This window comes from Sarcophilus harrisii, chromosome 4 (genome assembly GCF_902635505.1).
Source record: "Sarcophilus harrisii chromosome 4, mSarHar1.11, whole genome shotgun sequence".
Lineage (NCBI taxonomy): Eukaryota > Metazoa > Chordata > Mammalia > Dasyuromorphia > Dasyuridae > Sarcophilus > Sarcophilus harrisii.
In genome coordinates this window covers 410,508,199-410,525,635 of record NC_045429.1, presented here as the reverse complement: position 1 = coordinate 410,525,635, position 17,437 = coordinate 410,508,199, and the positions used below count along the sequence as shown (strand labels likewise).

General features: G+C 37.0%; 2 protein-coding genes across 2 annotated transcripts in view; both read right to left on the bottom strand.

Moving 5' to 3' along the window:
* Positions 1–7,036: 7,036 nt before the first annotated feature.
* Positions 7,037–8,579, bottom strand: LOC116423402. Its single transcript, XM_031967189.1, has 2 exons — positions 7,695–8,579; positions 7,037–7,621 (listed from the first exon to the last, which is right to left on the bottom strand). The coding sequence occupies exons 1-2, from the start codon at positions 8,327–8,329 to the stop codon at positions 7,531–7,533; spliced, it is 726 nt and encodes a 241-aa protein (XP_031823049.1). The 5' UTR covers positions 8,330–8,579; the 3' UTR covers positions 7,037–7,530.
* Positions 8,580–8,736: 157 nt separating this feature from the next.
* STXBP3 (syntaxin binding protein 3) overlaps positions 8,737–17,437 on the bottom strand; it is a 58,437-nt gene continuing 49,736 nt past the window's right edge. The window contains exons 16-19 of the mRNA XM_003769726.4: positions 16,646–16,738; positions 14,064–14,149; positions 10,415–10,563; positions 8,737–9,426 (exon numbers count right to left, since the gene is read on the bottom strand). Coding sequence (XP_003769774.1) covers positions 9,332–9,426; positions 10,415–10,563; positions 14,064–14,149; positions 16,646–16,738 — 423 coding nt within the window. The 3' untranslated portion in view covers positions 8,737–9,331. The remainder of the gene's footprint in view (positions 9,427–10,414; positions 10,564–14,063; positions 14,150–16,645; positions 16,739–17,437) is intronic.

Below are 17,437 nucleotides of genomic sequence, written 5' to 3'. Positions count from 1 at the left end.
CTTTGTAACTCTGACTGTTGGATTTTGTTAGTGATATATAAGAATGCTGATGACTTATGTGGGTTTATTTTATAACCAGCAACTTTGCTAAAGTTGTGGATTATTTCTAATAACTTTTTAGCAGAATCTCTGGGGTTCTCTAAGTATACCATCATGTCATCGGCAAAAGTGATAATTTGCTTCCTCATTGCCTATTCTTATTCCTTTAATCTCTTTCTCAGCTCTTATTGCTATAGCTAGCGTTTCTAATACAATATTAAATAATAGCTTAAGGTTGATAGTGGGCAACCTTATTTCCTCCAGATCTTATTGGGAATGGTTGCAGTTTGTCTCCATTACATATGATGCTTACTGATGGTTTTAAATAGATGCTGCTGATTATTTTAAGGAAAAGTCCATTTATTCCTATACTCTCAAGTGTTTTTAATAGGAATGGATGTTGGATTTTATCAAATGCTTTTTCTGCATCTATTAGGATGATCATATGGTTTTTGTTAATTTGGTTATTAACATGGCCAATTATATTGATAGTTTTCCTAATATTGAACCAGCCCTGCATTCCTGAGTATAAATCCTACTTGATCATAGTGTATTATCTTGGAGATGATTTTCTGTAGTCTTTTGCTAATATCTTATTTAAGATTTTAGCATCAATATTCATTAGGGAGATTGGTCTATAATTTTCTTTCTCTGTTTTCAGCCTACCTGGTTTAGGTATCAGTACCATGTCTGTGTCATAGAAGGAATTTGGTAGGACTCCTTCATTCCCTATTTTATCAAATAATTTATATAGCATTGGGGCCAATTGTTCTTTAAATGTTTGGTAAAATTCACATGTAAATCCATCTGGTCCTGGGGATTTTTTCTTAGGGAGTTGTTTAATTGCCTGTTCTATTTCTTTTTCTGAAATGGGACTATTCAAGCAATTACTTCCTCCTCTGTTAGTCTAGGAAGTCTATATTTTTGGAGGTAGTCATCCATTTCACTTAGGTTATCAAATTTATTGGCATAAAGTTGAGCAAAATAACTCCTTATTATTTCTCTAATTTCCTCTTCCTTGGTGGAAAGTTCTCCCTTTTCATTTTAAGACTACAAATTTCATTTCCTCCCTCCTTTTTCTAATCAGATTTACCAAAGGCTTATCTATTTTATTGGCTTTTTCATAGAACCAACTCTTAGTTTTATTAATTAGTTCAATAGATTTTTTACTTTCAATATTTTTAATTTCTCCTTTTAATTTTAGAATTTCCAATTTAGTATTTTGATTAGGGGTTTTAATTTGGTCTTTTTTAGTTTTTTAGTTGCAAGCCCAATTCATTAATCTTTTCTTTCTCTGTTTTATTCAAGTAAGCCTCTAAGGATATAAAATTCCCTCTTATTACCGCTTTGGCTGCATCCCACAAATTTTGGTATGATGTTTCATCATTGTCATTATCTGAGTGAAATTATTAATTGTATCTATAATTTGTTGCTTCACCCAATCATTCTTTAAGATGAGATTGTTTAGTTTCCAATTACTTTTGGTCTATTTCCCCTAATTTTTTGTTGAATGTAGTTTTATTGCATCATGATCTGAAAAGAAAGCATTTACTATTTCTGCTTTCTTGCATTTAATTTTAGAGGTCTTTATGTCCTAATATATGGTCAATTTTGAATAGGTTCCATGAACTGCTGAGAAGAAAGTATATTCCCTTCTATCTCCATTCAATTTTCTCCAAGATCCAACATACCTAATTTTTCTAATATTCTGTTTACTTCTTTAATTTCTTTCTTATTTGTTTTGTGGTTTGATTTGTCTAATTCTGAGGTGCAAGGTTGAGATCTCCTACTATTACAGTTTTGTTGTCTATTTCTTCTTGCAACTCTCTTAACTTCTCCTTTAGGAAGCTGAGTGCCATACCACTTGGTGCATATATGTTTAATATTGATATTGCTTCGTTGTTTATACTACCCTTTAGCAGGATGTAGTTTCCTTCCTTATCTCTTTTAATTAGATCAATTTTTACTTTTGCTTGATCTGAGATAAGGATGGCTACTCTTTTTTGACTCACCTGAAGCATAATAGATTTTGCTCCAACTTTTTACCTTTACTCTGTATGTATCCCCCACTTTAAATGTGTTTCTTGTGAACAACATATTGTAGGGTTCTGACTTTTGATCCAGTCTGCTATCTTGCCTCCTCTTTATGGGGGAGTTCATCCCATTCACATTACGGTTAGAATTACTAAATCTGTATTTCCTGCCATCCTAATAACCCCAGATTGTGCTTTACTTATTCTTGCCTCCCCAACCCTCTTTCCCCTTTTAAACTATGTACCCCTCTTGTATCCACGATACTTATCCTCTTTATAATCCTCCCTCCCCGCCTTTGAGTCTTTCTCCTTCCTTCCCTTATTACTCTTTTTCTTTTCCTTTTCCTCTCCCCGTTTTAATGGGAGAGAAATTTTTCTCTAAAACAAATGTCAATTATTTTTCCTTTGAGCCAACTCTGATGAGAGTAAGATTCACACAATGTTCCTCCCTCTCTAAATTCCCTCAGATATGATAAGTTTCCTTAGCCTCTTTGTGGGATGTGGTTTCCCTCTTTTTATCCCTCCTTCCACCTTATTCTGCCATCATCCCTTTTCCATATCTACTTCCTTTTTTATGTTATATCAGTACTATCAAATTTTACATGTATTTTTTTGTATATCCACAACAGAAATACAATTCTCAAGAGTTATTTTTACCTTTTCCTGCATCTCTTGAGTTCTATTCTTGGAGATCAAATTTTTTGTTTAATTCTGGTTTTTCTTCAGAAACAAATGGAATTCATTTGTTTCATTAAATGTCCATCTTCTTCCTGGAAGAAAATGCTCAGCTTAGCTGGGTAGTTTATTCTTGGCTGCATCCCAAGTTCTTGTGCCTTCGGAATATCATATTCCAGGCCCTTCTTTCCTTTAATGTAGAGGCAGCCAGATCTTGGGTGATCCTTATTGTGGCACCTACGGTATTTAAATGGTTTTTGGCTGCTTGTAAAATTTTTTCCTTTATCTGATAGTTCTGAAATTTTGCCACAATATTCCTTGGTGTTTTTATTTTAGGGTTTCTTTCAGAAGGTGTTCAGATGAATTCTTTCAATGCCTATTTTACCTTCTGATTCCTATTACATCTAGGCAGTTCTCTTTGATGATTTCTTGTAAAATAGTATCTAGGCTCTTTTTTTCATCATAGTTTTGGAAAGTCAATAATCCTCAAGATTATCTCTCCTAGATCTATTTTCAAGTCTGTCATTTTAGCAAGTAGATAATTCATGGTTTTCAGTTTGTCATTTTTTTGGTTTTGCTTGACTGATTCTTGCTGTCTCAATGCATCATTAGTTTCAATTTGTTCAGTTCTAATTTTTAAAAATTATTTTCTTCATTAGCTTTTTTACTTCTTTCTGTATATGTCAATTGAGTTTTTGAATGTATTGTTTTGGTCTGTGGAATTTTTTCCATTTCACTAATTTTTTTTTAGTGAGATTATTTTCTTTTTCAATTCAGATCCTACTTTCTTGCGTGTTCTTTGTCTTTTCAATTCCACGGATCCTACTTTCTAGTGAATTCTTTATTTTCAATTCCACAATTCTTACTTTCCTGTGATTTTTTTTTTCCAATTCACCAATTTGCACTTCCCGGAATTTTTAACTTTTCCAATTCGTATTTCAGGAAGTTGTTGCTCTCTTATAGGCTTCTCTTTCCTTTCCCCATTTATCTTCTAACTCTCTTTTGAGGACTTTTTAATGGTCTCTTCTATGAGAGAGCATCATGTAAAGGAGGACAGTCTGATGCATTTTTGCTGTTTGAGGTCTCTTCAGGTTTGCTTGACCTGCTCTTTTTCTGCATAGAAGCTGTCGATTGTTCTTTTCATCTTTTTATTCATGTTTTAAAGCCTTTAGGTAGGTCTCCTGAGCAAGGGGTTACCGGCTTTCTCTGCAGAGCAGGGAAAGATTTAAGCGATTTCCGGCTCCGGTATGCGGAGTGCTCTGGGTGAGGATTTCCTTCCCCAACAGGAAGCGGTTCAGCACTGGCCGAGTTATCAAAGCGGCTTAGTAGGGCTGAGTGGATTATCGATTGCCCTCGGCTAGGGACTTAAGTGGTGAAAGTGTCACCGCCCAGGCGGAGCCTCTTGTGGGACTGTGGTGTTAGCGGCTGAGCGCAGGACCGAACCGCCTGGAACTCTGCCCCAGTGTCTCTGCCCAATGCAAATCGGCCCTGGAAAGCTCTATGGCCCCAAGCCGAGCTCCCCACTGTGCAGATTGGAGGCTAACCGGGCTGCGTCCTCCTGCCGTGCAGGATCACAAGTGCCCAAGGAAAAGCCCCTTACTGCGGGTTGGGGCTGCGGCGCTTAGTGCTGAGATCTGTGCTTTCACCCTCGGTTTGAGACTCTCCTCGGAACCTAATTTCTCTCCCGTCTGCGCCCGATCTCCCCCTGGCCCCGTAACCAACCTTTTTGGCGAGACTGCAGATTTTTTCGGCCGGTGAGTTGTTCTACTTCTTATCTTTCCAGTTGTAGCAGTCAAGACTATTTTTGAGGCTCAATATAATATTGGTAACGAGGGTAAGAGAAGAGCTTAGAAAGTCGCGTGTGTCTTCTCCGCCATCTTGGCTCCGCCCCCGATTAATTATACTTTTCAAGATGTTGTTTTCATCAATGGATTTTTTTTTTGACCAATTGTATTTTTTAATTAATTTATTTCTTCAGTGATTTTTTTTTTTTTTTTTTTGCATTTGGCCAATTGTATTTTTAAGGAATTGTTTTCTTCAGTTAATTTTTGTCCTCCTTTTTTCAAGCTGCTACTCTCTCTTGCATACTCATTTCTTTTCCCAATTGTTCTTCTACTTTGCTTATTTGCCTTTTAAAATCCTTTCCAAGAAGCCTCTTTAGGCTTGAGACCAATTCCATATTACCCTTTGACATTTCCTTGTGGGCATTTTATCTTCTTCCGAATTGGTGCATTGATCTTCCCTGTTACCATGCCAGCTTTCTATGGTTAAGATTCTTTTCTGTTTCTTGCTCATTCCCCCCCCTCCCTTTCTTTATTTCTATTTTGTAACGTTTAAGGTCTTGGAGTGCAGTGGGTGCTGTTCCTAAGCTTCTTGTGTCTCTCTGACCCTTGGCTTTGAGCAGAGCAGCCCCTTGTGTTTGGTGTCTTGCTCACAGCAGGGGAGTAGCCTTCCTTACTATCTCCAAGGCAACAGCCCAGTTTCCCAGGCTGGCAATTTGCCTTCTGAGCTGGGACTGGAAGCTGTCCCATTAATCTCCTCTGCTACTAAGCCAGGACTGAGGTCTCAGTTTCTGATCTTCTGTGATTAAGACCATCTCACTGATTTTCTCAGAATCCATCTGAGCTGGGTTGACCATCCCTTTCACTCTAGTGAGATGGACATTTCTTGAAATCCTTCCACTCTCTCTTGAATTAGAGAATGGTTTAATTCTGTCAGAATCTGTTCAGGGACTTGTCTTCTTGTGGTTTTCCAAGAACATACTTATGCGATATGAGAATTGGGGAACATAAAGAAATTTCTTTAAATGTTTGAAGAAATGTTGCAAGGAAAAATGAGAAATTTCTAAAAATAGGATGCATTGCCATATGAAATAATGACAATAGACACTAGATGGTGCTGTAGGCAGAGTGCTAGCTAGGGAGTCAGGAAGTCCTAGCAAAGCCAGCTTCAGAAACTTTAACCAACTAGATGACTTTGGGCTCAGAAAGCATGTCTTGTCTTGTATTCCTCCCTCCTCCAGCTTGCAGAAGGCCTAAGAGATGCTTTTCTATTCTGAACCTGTTTCCTTTCCACTCTAAGGGACACTCTCCCTCCATTTTTCTTCCTTCCCAAAGTAAATAGTGAAATATTTGAGAAAATAATGTGGAATTTCAAGTCTTTCCAAATGATGATTATTGATTTTCTTGACAATATTTCCCTCCCCATGCAACAGAAACTAAGACAGCTCACACCAAATTTTGCTTTCAAAAACTATCTTGAACAAGTTGCAAGTGGACAATACATAAGGTTAAGTTATGGTTACTTTTTTGACCTCTGAGAAAATAGAAAACTACCAAGTGCAATGAATAAAGTGATTGATAAAGAATTTTTTTATTTTAGTAAATACTCAACATGTTTATGTCATTTAGTCAGCTGCTAAAGAATAAGCAAATTTGCGACAATTATAGAAATCTTTAAAATGATGTTTTGCAGAAGAAATGAAAATTAGGAGAGATTGCTGACAAATAAAAGAGGCTAAGGAGAAGGAGATAGTTATAAATATCAAAAAGGATTTTATCGGGCAAACTGCTGGCTCTTTCATTTTAGAAAAGTGGTGACCAATTAGGATAGTCACAAAGAATAAAAAGATATTTGAGAAAATAACATGCTACCTTCAGCATGGTGACTCATGGAACTTTTTCCTATTGTTACTGGTGATGCTAGCACTGATATTAGTGTCTGCAGAATAGTAAGCAGATTAAGTTTTCCCCATACGTAGAAGACAAATAACAAAATATAACACAGTATTGTGTACTTTTAAAAACTGTAAATATTTTCTAGTTGACAAATTTCCATGAAAGTTCCATGGTAAGTTCCTTGAAAATTCATGTGTTAATGCTTTGCTACATTACAGGCAGTGGCAATTAGATATTTTAAAATACTGTGTTTGTGTATTTAATGAAAAATAAGTCTTCTAGGGGCAGCTAGGTGGCGCAGTGGATAGAGCATCAGCCCTGAAGTCAGGAGGATCTGAGTTCAAATTTGACCTTAGAGACTTAACATTTCCTACCTGTATGACCCTGGAGAAGTCACTTAATCCCAATTGCCTCAGAAAAAAAAAAAAGAAAAAAAATCTTCTAAATGGTTTTCCTATATCAGATTTCTCCCCTCTCCAATTTTTTACATAGCTGCCAAAGTGATTTTTCTAAAATAAAGCTCCCACTATGCATTCTCCCCTGATCAATAACTTCAAGAGTTATCTTGTTACTTCTTGGATCAAATTACAAATGTCTTTTTGGCATAAATCCCAATCTACCTTCCTAGCCCAGCTCTATAATATTTGCCTTTATTTCCTGTGACCTTCCCAAATTAGCCCTTTTGTACCTTCTCTCCAGCAGTATGCCTGGGCTCTGCTTTTCCCGGATAATCATGACGTGCTCTCCTTCTTCCCCCTCCATCTGCTGGAAACCCAAGCTTCCCTTTGGGCTCAGTTCAAGCTCCGCTTCCAAGCAGCATCTTTCCTGACCCCCCTCAGCTGTTTTGTGTTTTCTTCCCTGCAAATTACCTTGTATTTATTTTGAATGTAGTCATATACAAAATAACAACTTTGTAAAAGATATTTATTTTGTAATAATGAATACTTGTATACATTTTTGTGCAAAGCATCCCTCTGGAAAGAATGGAAGCTCCTTGAGGGAAATGAGTTTTTTTTGTGATTTTATACCTTTGGCATTTAGCAGTGAATGGGACATAAGATACTCAATACACCGGGACCTCAGCACTTATTTGCTTCCAAACTTGTTCAATTTGGTATCTGACACATTTTGACAAGAAAAATGTGCTTCAGCATTGGATACCTCCTGTGCACTGGATCCCTGCTCTGCACTGGATACCTGCTGTACACTGGAGCCCTGTGTCTGCACTGGATACCTCCTGTGCACTGGATCCCTGCTCTGCACTGGATACCTGCTCTGATTGGATGCCTGCTGGGCACTGGTTGCCTGCTGTGCACTCACTGAGCCTGGTGCCTGTCTTGACTGAGCAGCTGGCCAGGTGCCACCAGCCTGGCTGCTACTGTCCTCAGCTGTGGGCAGCTGCTCCCCACCGGTGTGCAGGACTGTTAGCTTGAAGACCATATTTGCCGGGCAACTTCTGGAGCAGCTCCTGCAGGATGACCCGGCTGCAACATATAGTGTCCCAGAGCCCACACTGTAGTCCTCGAAGAGGCAAGGAATGCCTGGCATGCTCAGCAGAAGAACAGGAAGAGGATCAGAGGCCATGCCAGTGACAGCAGAGCAGGAGCTCAGGTGGGGTAGCGGTGGTGCAGGACCCAGGACTCCTGGCAGCCTGGAGCCATGGGCAGCAAACAGTGTGAGCCCACAGCTTCTGCCTCCATATCCAGGATACCCCCTTCCCATTGATACTTGGAGCAGTGCGGGGTGGAAGAAGACTTTGAAGGCTCCTCCCAGAAAGTGAGTTGGGTCAGGAAGGGTGGACTGTGACTGGGCTGGGCTGGCCCCACTTAGCCCTTTGGGTAACAGCTTGGGGAAAGGATGGTTAGGCTGAAGACTGGAGATGTATTCCTCATGGGAAAAATTCATTATTTGTCATTTTCATCATTTGTGCCTTCTGGAACCAATGAATGATGAGTACTGAGGTATCACTTTACTTGTCATTGGAGAAGAAATTTAAGGTTAAGGAAGAAACTTGAGGCTTTGAGACTTCTAGCTAAAACTCCTCCCTGTTCCCTCAAAAACCCATGGCTTTTTTAAAACCCCATCTACAAAAACAGGGGAAAAATGGTTGAACTGAACATATCTTGGTTTACAAATATCTTGGTAATGATTCCAAATAACTAATTTTAGAGCTAAGGACAATACACTTGTGAACAAACTTGAACACTTAAGTTTTTAGAGAATTTCATTTTTAGTCAATTAGCTTTAAGTGGTAATTGATAATGCAGTTAACCCTATTTTAATCCCAAAGCAGTTGATCCACAAAGATAACATGTTTCAAAGTAAAGGTTTATTTTGTTATTTTTCCATGATTATTTTCTCCTTCCTTGTCTGACTTAAACATACATGATTTTAAAATTGTGTACAACTTATTAACTTTAGAATTTTTCAGACAACTGAGATTTTTTCCTATAAGCCGATTCATTAATTTTATTCCAAATTTTAATCAAATGAGAAAATTGCATTCATAGGAAATCATATTACTACACAGACAAATTTACAGCATAATCTCTCCAACTTCTTATCTAGGCCTTTTAAAATTGTATTCCTTTCTCTTCAAAAACAAAATTTCAGCACGGATCACTCTTATCAACAAGTCATTAACATTAATAAGTAGTTATGAAAATTCACTGTCAAAAGTCCAACATTATTTCAAGGATGAAAAGTTTTCCATTTTAGAAAGTATTTCTATACTTTATCTGATCTCTATACCCAAGAGCAGCAATACTTTATTTTAGAAGCCCCTAAGAACCCGTCTAGGAAAGTTACTGAATACACTATATTTACATAATTTAAATTATATGACAGCAATGTTTCCTTAGTACATTTTAGTTGAAGGTTTATATAAGATTCTTCAAGCATAAAATCTCATTCGTCCTTAATAAAGGAGACTTTATCCTTGGGTTTGCTTAACATCTTTATATCATCCAACAGCTTTCTGGGTGTCAAAATATGAGTAGAACCTGGTGAGGAAAAAAAAGGAATTATTTTAAAACAGCAGGTATTGGCTGCCTTTCCAAAGTTATTGTAAAACTTCTATTTGAGGCCCAGAAAGTCCTGGATAATTTTACAATTATAAACTCTCTATATCCTCCCCTTCGAAAATTCGCATCCATCCTAATGTAAAAAAAAAAAAATCATCTTCTAAGAAGAATTACTAATAATCATTCATGTAAATGTTGCCCCTTCTTGGGTCTTAATCCTGAAGGGCAAAAGGTTGACCAACACTACATTCTGACAACAACAAAGAGGCTCATCAATGTTGGAGGGCGAGGCCTGAAAACTGCCACAATTGTCAGAGGCTGAAGTGGGCACTGCAATACAGGGCCAGGACACTGGTATGGTGAATCCTGTTCAGACACTCGCAGCAGTGATGCTTCCCTACTTCTTATTCCATTGGTTACTTTAAGTTCTATCTTTTCAGATGGATTCGCAGTTAAATTGCTTAAGCTAAAGTTTACCTAATTTAAATCAGATGCAGATCCACAGCCTCAAATAAAATTTCCACAGTGTATAGCATCAATTCCCCATCCATGTGGCCAAAGTGACTTCTTATTATCATGGATTATAAAACGGATACACAGTCAATGGAAAAGGACAAAAACAAACCTGGAATATTTTTCTGGTCAACAACTGGAGAAACTGGCATCCCAGATGGATACCCACTGACAGAGTGCTGGATCTGAAGTTAGGACTGAGTTCTAGTAACCAGCTGTGTTACTGTAATAAGCAAATCCTGTAATATCCCTGTGCTTCTGTGGCTAATCTCCATATGAACTGGCTAAACTTGATGACCCTTTCAAAGCTCTTCCAATTCTCGATCCTATAACTACTTATAATTCAAGAAAATCGACAGCCAATATTTTCACTGCTAAGTGTCCTTAACAAGATGCACTTCAAACCAATTTCTGTTTTTCTATAATAGTAATTTACTTAAAGAAAAAGTCTCACCAATAACAACTTCACAAGATTTGTGTGCCTGAGAAACTTCATAAGCACAGCGCATCTCAGAATATGTAATTCCTCCTATCACAAAGATAATCAGCTTTGAGCCATTCTTTCGATCCTCTAAATAATTAGTTCTGGGTTTCTGACGAGCGCTGAAAGAAAAAATAAAGCTATTTTTAGCTGTTCTAGAGCTATTTTTCTTTACACATTTCAAGGCCCATTATATATTCACATATTATACCAAATATTTTGCTCAAAATAAGCGTTACAGCCAATTTAATTAGAAAGATGAATTCTAGCTATGTTTTTTTTTTTTTTTCCCCCAAAGCTGTATGGACATCTCATTAACAACAAAGGCACAGATATGATGCTTATAAAACATGCAGATGGCAGGAAGCTAAGAAGAGGAAAGCACAGTATGGACAACAGTTTGGATCTAATATCTTGCCAGGTTACAAGGATAAGTTAGTAAGATGAAATTTAGTAGGAATAAATACAAAATATTTCACTTGGGCAAAAAAATAAAAATAAACTTTACAAGAACAGGAAGACATCCAGACAACACTTTCTGTGGAAAACATCTCAGAGTTTTAATGGACTATTATGTTTAGTGTGAGAAAAGAGTAAGCTATAATAGGCTGCATTAAGAGGGGCCCCTGTCCAGAAGAAGGGAAGGGAGGGCTTGTGGTGTTCTGTATCAGGCAATTTGAATACCGTTTTCAGTTCTGGAAATTGCATTTTAGGAAGGACAATGATAAGTGGAGTTTTTGTGGAGGACAGGGAACAAAGACTGCAAACTATGCCGAATAACTATAGGTTAAAGGACCTAGCATCTTTAGCATGGAGTTGGAAGTCTTGGTGGAGACAGGATAATTACCATCTAGCCTTAAAGTGCTGTCATAAAGAAGAAAAAGTAGGCTCATTCTATGTTGTCCAGAAAGCAAAATAAGCAGTGAACAGAATTTTTGGAAAATTTTCATCAATTTCCTAAAAACTAGAGCTATCCCCAAATGGGATGACTTGCTCTGAAAAATAATAGGAAGTCTTCCTATACATGAAAGCTTTAAGAAAAGGTTACTGGACTAATTTGTCAGGGGGCAGTCGAAAGGACTCTATTCAGGTACAGGCTTAGATAATGGGCAGATTCAAAGGATCTCGGATTTGATTACTGAGTTTCAATTTTGTGTCTCTCAGTTTGAACAGTTTACTTAGTCTCTGTGTATCTCAGATCTTTTGCTTGAAAACCAGACAGCTTTTACCTATGAGGGATAAATCATTTAGTGGTAATGGTCTGGAGGGCAGAGAGGACAGGGAGAGGACAATGCCTTTGGATTGTCTTAAGGCAGATGGTAAACTCTGGCCATCCTTAGATTGTAGAGATAGGACAGAGACCAAGCCTGAGGACACTTGGGGGATACCATTCATTCTGCAGCCATGCACTTTCCTATGTGTGTTGTCTCCTCTAATAAAAACATGGTACCCTTAAATTGGGGACTATCTGACATTTCTATTTGTATCCCCAGGACTACTCAGTACAATGCTTGGCACATAGTAAATATTTAACAAAGGCTTTTTAATTCTCTTTGTATTTCATATATATATATGAAAATTGTGATTTTCATCACAGTGATGAAGTAATAAAGTGATAAAGAAAAGTGATAAAGAAAAAAAAATATTGGGCTTGAAGTCAGCAAGGCCTAAATTAAAATCCAAACTCAGACATTAACTAGTAGTGTGACTCTGGGTAAATCTCAGTTTCAATTTCTTCATCTATCGTTCTTTGTTTTCAACAAGGAACAATGACATCACAGAGTAATGTCTTTAAGTGAGGCAGATTTGTGCAAAATCAACAACTGCACTCTTCCTTCCAGAGTCATCACAGTCCCGTGACAAGACAAATGTCAGGCAGCTGGTGATGGCCCAGGAGGCAGTGGATGATCTTGGTGTCTCTGATGTCTGCCTTAAATGCTCCATAGCACCTGCTGAAGCATCTTCATGACCATTGGAACACACATTCTCATCCGTCCAGTGCACCAGGGGAAGTCTTCACGTGCCTGGGACAGACATATTCTAACATACTACAGCCCAATAAGCTGTCTTGGCAGATGGGCCAAACCTCATCTGTAAAATGAGTTGTTATGAGTGTCTGGCACTACATATGTAAAGCACTTTGCAAACTAAAGCACTACATAAAAGCTAGCTGGATATTTTAAACAACATATTTTTCAAGTCTTTCAGGATGGGGGTGAATTTGTCCTTTATTGATCTCAAGAAAATGATGTAAAAGCGAATGGATTTGTAGAACAGATTACTGAACTGAAAGAACTTTTAGGGTCACTTTTAATGGCAGGGCTACATGATCAAATTTTTCCAATTTGGGAGTCTAATCTTTAATAACCTAATGCTATTTCCACCTATCACCTGAAGTATTGAGGAGAAAGATAAAGAGCAGAAATTCTGAAAAGATCAAATAAAAAATTAAGCACACATTTGTTTTTATACAAAATAAGCAAAAACATCACCATAGCTTATACTCTCTGACAGTTAAATTTCTAGAAATAGACTAAAATTTTTTCATCAAATAAAATTTAAGATTAATTGAAAATGATCTATTTTTTAAACATTATAGTGTTTCTTTTCAAGGAATATTGCATATATACATATATTGCATAGTAAAGAACAGAAGGATATTAAATCATCAGAGTTCTCATATGTCTTTTATAAAAAAGTATTTTTTGTGCTCTAAATCACTATTGATTAGAGAAATGCAAATTAAAAACAACTCTTGAGGTAATACCTCACACCTCTCAGACTGCCTAAGATGACAGGAAAAGCCAATGATAAATGCTGGAGGGAATGTGGGAAAACTGGGACACTAATGCATTGGTGGAGTTGTGAACTGGTCCAGCCATTCTGGAGAGCAATTTGGAACTATACCCAAAGCGTACAAACTATGCATACCCTTTGACTCAGCAGTGTCACTAGTAGGTCTATATCCCAAAGACATCATAAAGGAGAGGAAAGGATCCATATGCAAAAATATTTATAGCAGCTCTTTTTGTGGTGGCAAAGAATTGGAAAATGAATGGAAGTCCATTAATAATAACAGTTTGATTTCAGAAAAACCTGGAAAGACTTGCATGACCTGATGCTGAGTGAAGCAAGTAAAACCAGGAAAATGGCTAGATCATGTGATGATCAACTATGATAAATTTAGCTCTTCTCCACAATTCAGTGATCCAAGGCAATTCTAATAAACTTTGGATGGAAAATGCCATCCACATCCAAGGAGAGAATTATGGGGGAATGTGGATTGAAGTATTCTATTTTCATCTCTTTCCCTTTTATTTTTCTTTCTTTCTTGTGATTTTTCCCTTTTTGTTCTGATATTTCTTTCACAACATGATTCATATAGAAATATTTTAAAAATGGATGGATATGTAAAAACCCATTATCAGATTGCGTGCTACTTGGGGAAAGGCAAGATAAAGGAGAGGGGGGGAAAACAGAACTCAAAATCTTACAAAAATGAAAGTTGAAAACTATCTTCATATGTAATTGGAAAAATGATATACTATTAAAATAAAACTTTTTTAAAAGTGCATTTTTGGAAATTTGATTTTTGCTTCTGCATCTAAGAGTATGTTTTTACCTTACAGCTCCCGAGCCATTCCATACTGCAGGGCACTGGGAACAATAAGGCCATTCCTTTGACTCTAGCCTGTTATCAATGGCATCCTGTGAAAAAAAAAAAAAGTTAAGATTAATTTTAAATGAGCTCTCCTATTTCCCTTCAGAAAAAAATCATATTGTTGCTAATATCACTGTTAAGCATGTTTGGTTTTACAAACTCAGCATAAAGTGATTCTAGATGTAATTCAGTTTGGCCAACAGATTTTGTTAAAAGAATAAAGTCAAAGGACATGGTGAGAAAATAGGTAGATGATCCTGTAAGGGAATGGCTGAAAGAATCTTTAGAATTTTGAAAGAATGTTCAGCAAAGATGTAGCAGAAACACTAAAACTGTCTGAATATTTGGAAGCCTGTCACATGAAAGAGGAATGAGATTTGTTTTGAGCTGGCCCAGAGAACAGAAGTTTGAGTGATGGAACAAAGCTACAGAAGTGTGGATTTTGGGTGCACATAAGGAAAAACATTCCTTAACTAGCCAAAAAGATGATGTGCTGTATCAGGAAGTAATGAGCTCTTTCCCTCTCCACTCTCCCTACCCCATCAGTGGATGGTGGATATGTCAAGAGATATCTATTAAGGCAGAGATTGGATCAGATAACTTCTGAAATTCAACCCTCGAAATTCTGTGAATGAGACATGGAATGAACAGAAGGGAATACAGAGAATAAACAGAAGGCCTTGCTGAGAAAAAATGACTATCCAATTACTTTGCATAACCTCTGACTCTCAGAGAATGGACTAAGTCAAAGAGGTTTTGAAGCAAAGAGAAATGAGAGAACTCTAGGATAGACATTATACAGATTTAAGGATCTTTACTTACTCTTATTTATCTGTAGTTATAAATCTCTCTCCTTAAATCCCCAACTTCTCTCTTAGCAGATCATTCTGCCTTTTAGTTGGCAAAAAAGTTCAGGCCATCCAAATGAGCTCCTTCAAAACTTATCTTCTTTCTTGTGGTTTTCCCCTTTTGTTCTGATGATTCTTTTCTAACATTATTCAGACCTTAAAAACTTTATTTTTTCTATTTTTTTAAAATCTTCTTTTCCCCATATGCAGTGAAACTCCTAGGCAAAGTGGCCCTTCCTCCTACCAGCCAAATTTTTGACCTGATCTGTTCCCTTTTCTAAACCACCATGTGTGAAAAATTTTCTTTCCTTCCTACTCCTCCCTACAACTTCTCTTTTACTTTTTTCCTTTGTCCTGGGGTTTCAATCCCTTTTGCCCTTTGCCTCAGATTTTAAAAGACAAAACAGAAACCAAATAACAACCAAAGATTCTGGCCGCCACCCCCTCAAGCTATCATTCCTTTCTTTTCCCTCCTCACTACAATTTCCAGAAATTTAAAGCTACTGTTGCTGCTAATACTTACTTACATCATTTAACTCACAGTAATAGTAGAGTTAGAGTTGGAAGGACCCTTAAAAGTTATATAATTCAACTAACAATTATTTTGTAGAAGAGGAAACAGAGGTCCAAAGGGGTGAGGGCCCTGGAAAAGGCCTTCTTGTAGTAAGGGATAAGGTCAGGATTCAAACTCATCTTCTCACTCTGAATCTTGAAATCTTCCCATACTCAAATCCTTGCAAAGGATCCTTGGAAGCTGAATTTTCTTGGGAAATATTCTTAGGTGAAGGAGCATCTGCTATTATCAAATCTTTGATTACTGAGCAGAGGTCTGAGAGAACCATGTTCTTAGTAGCTCAAATTTACATATAGATTTATAACTTACAGAACAGTCAGAGCTCTACTGAAAACATCTTCCATGGGGAAATAGAGTTGGAGAATTTATACTTGGTACCTTTTTTAAAGTTCAATATTGCAATGAACATTTTTGACATTAAATTAAATAGCTTTAAATTTGATATATTATTTTCCATTTGTGTATGTGTGCGTAGGTTTTTTCCCAAGCAGTGGTATAAATTTATACCACAGATCTCCAAAAAACAAACAAAATAAGCCCCAACCATTTCCAAGGAGGTTCCCTTTAGTTCCCCCAAATACTTGCCTTATATTTGGGGGAAGAATGCCTCCCTTAATTCTGTAGTTCCTTAAGATCTGCAGGAACTCCGATGGCTTTGTATGTACAAACAAATCTAGCAAGGTTTCTGTCATATAGACTAGGCTAGGCTAATTTTTCTCCTAAAAGCTAACATACCTGTTTTCGAGAGTTGATTGGCCCATAGATCTAAAGCTTAAGCCACTGAAGGGGCCTCCTGATTCCTAAGAACACTCAGTGCCACTCAGACTTGTCCAATATCTCACTTCCATATGAGTTATTACAGCTGATCAGATATAAGGAAGGTCACATCTACCTAAATCAGTGCTGTATCTTTGTGGAACATATTTTTCATGTTATGGCTGAACAGCTTTACTTTTCTTCACTGTCAGATGATCTATAAATTTCTTATTTTGCTCCAGTTTCAAACCTAAAGTATAAGACGGGCCTATGTCAGGCTTGGTGTACAGCATCATGCTGACAGTAAACATAAAAAAGTATGACCCATAGACGGGCATTTCAAAGTAAAAAGATTGGTTTATTACCTCCATGATGTCCTTGATAAGAGGTGTCCATCGAGAGAGCTGAAAGGTTTCTTCTGCAGAGCGATCCTTTCTTAATGATTTGCCCTGTTGAGACTTAGATAAAGAGAAGAAAATTTAAAAACAGGAATTTTGAGTAATACTCTCTTAGTATAGTTTTCCAAAATGCTTATGTTAATTTGTAGCAAATTCTGCAGTTATGTCCTATAATTGTATACTCATTCATTCAATAAACATTTATTAAGTGCCAGGCGCTGTGCTTTACCATTATAATGTCATTTAATTCTCACAATAATATTAGCAGGTAAGTATTATTATTTATCCCTAATTTACAGATGAGAAAACTGAGGCCAACAGAAGTTAAGTGGCTTAAGTGACACAGCTAATAAGTATCTGAAGCCCAATTTGAAGTCAAGTCTGACTTTAAGCCTCATGCTCTATCCATTGTCACCCAATGGCCATATAATGCTTTATAGTTTATACAAAGCATTTGATATTCAAATACTAAATTGAATTTGTATTTTAAACATGTACATGCAAACACTATTCTCACAACCAATACTTAAGAATACAATGGGATACCAGAAGGAATCAATTGCTCCATATTGATCAGTTATAGCTTACAGAACATTTCAAATTCTTCTTAAAGCAAGAACAATGTTTACCTTCTTTTGGTTTCTGCCATTATTGCTATAGTTTATCATTCATCTGAATTCTTGGGATAATATGCCAAATCCCAATTCAAGGTAGTTGACAATTCATATTTCATCCTTAATTATGTTTGCAGTGTATATG

Bases quoted from the DNA above. Each gene is read 5' to 3' on its own strand.
- LOC116423402 (XM_031967189.1), bottom strand. From the start codon at position 8,329: ATGAATTTTTCCCATGAGGAATACATCTCCAGTCTTCAGCCTAACCAT. The intron at 7,622-7,694 runs GTATCCAGTGCA...AGTGTACAGCAG, and splicing joins CAGGCATCCAATCAGAGCAG to GTATCCAGTGCAGAGCAGGG.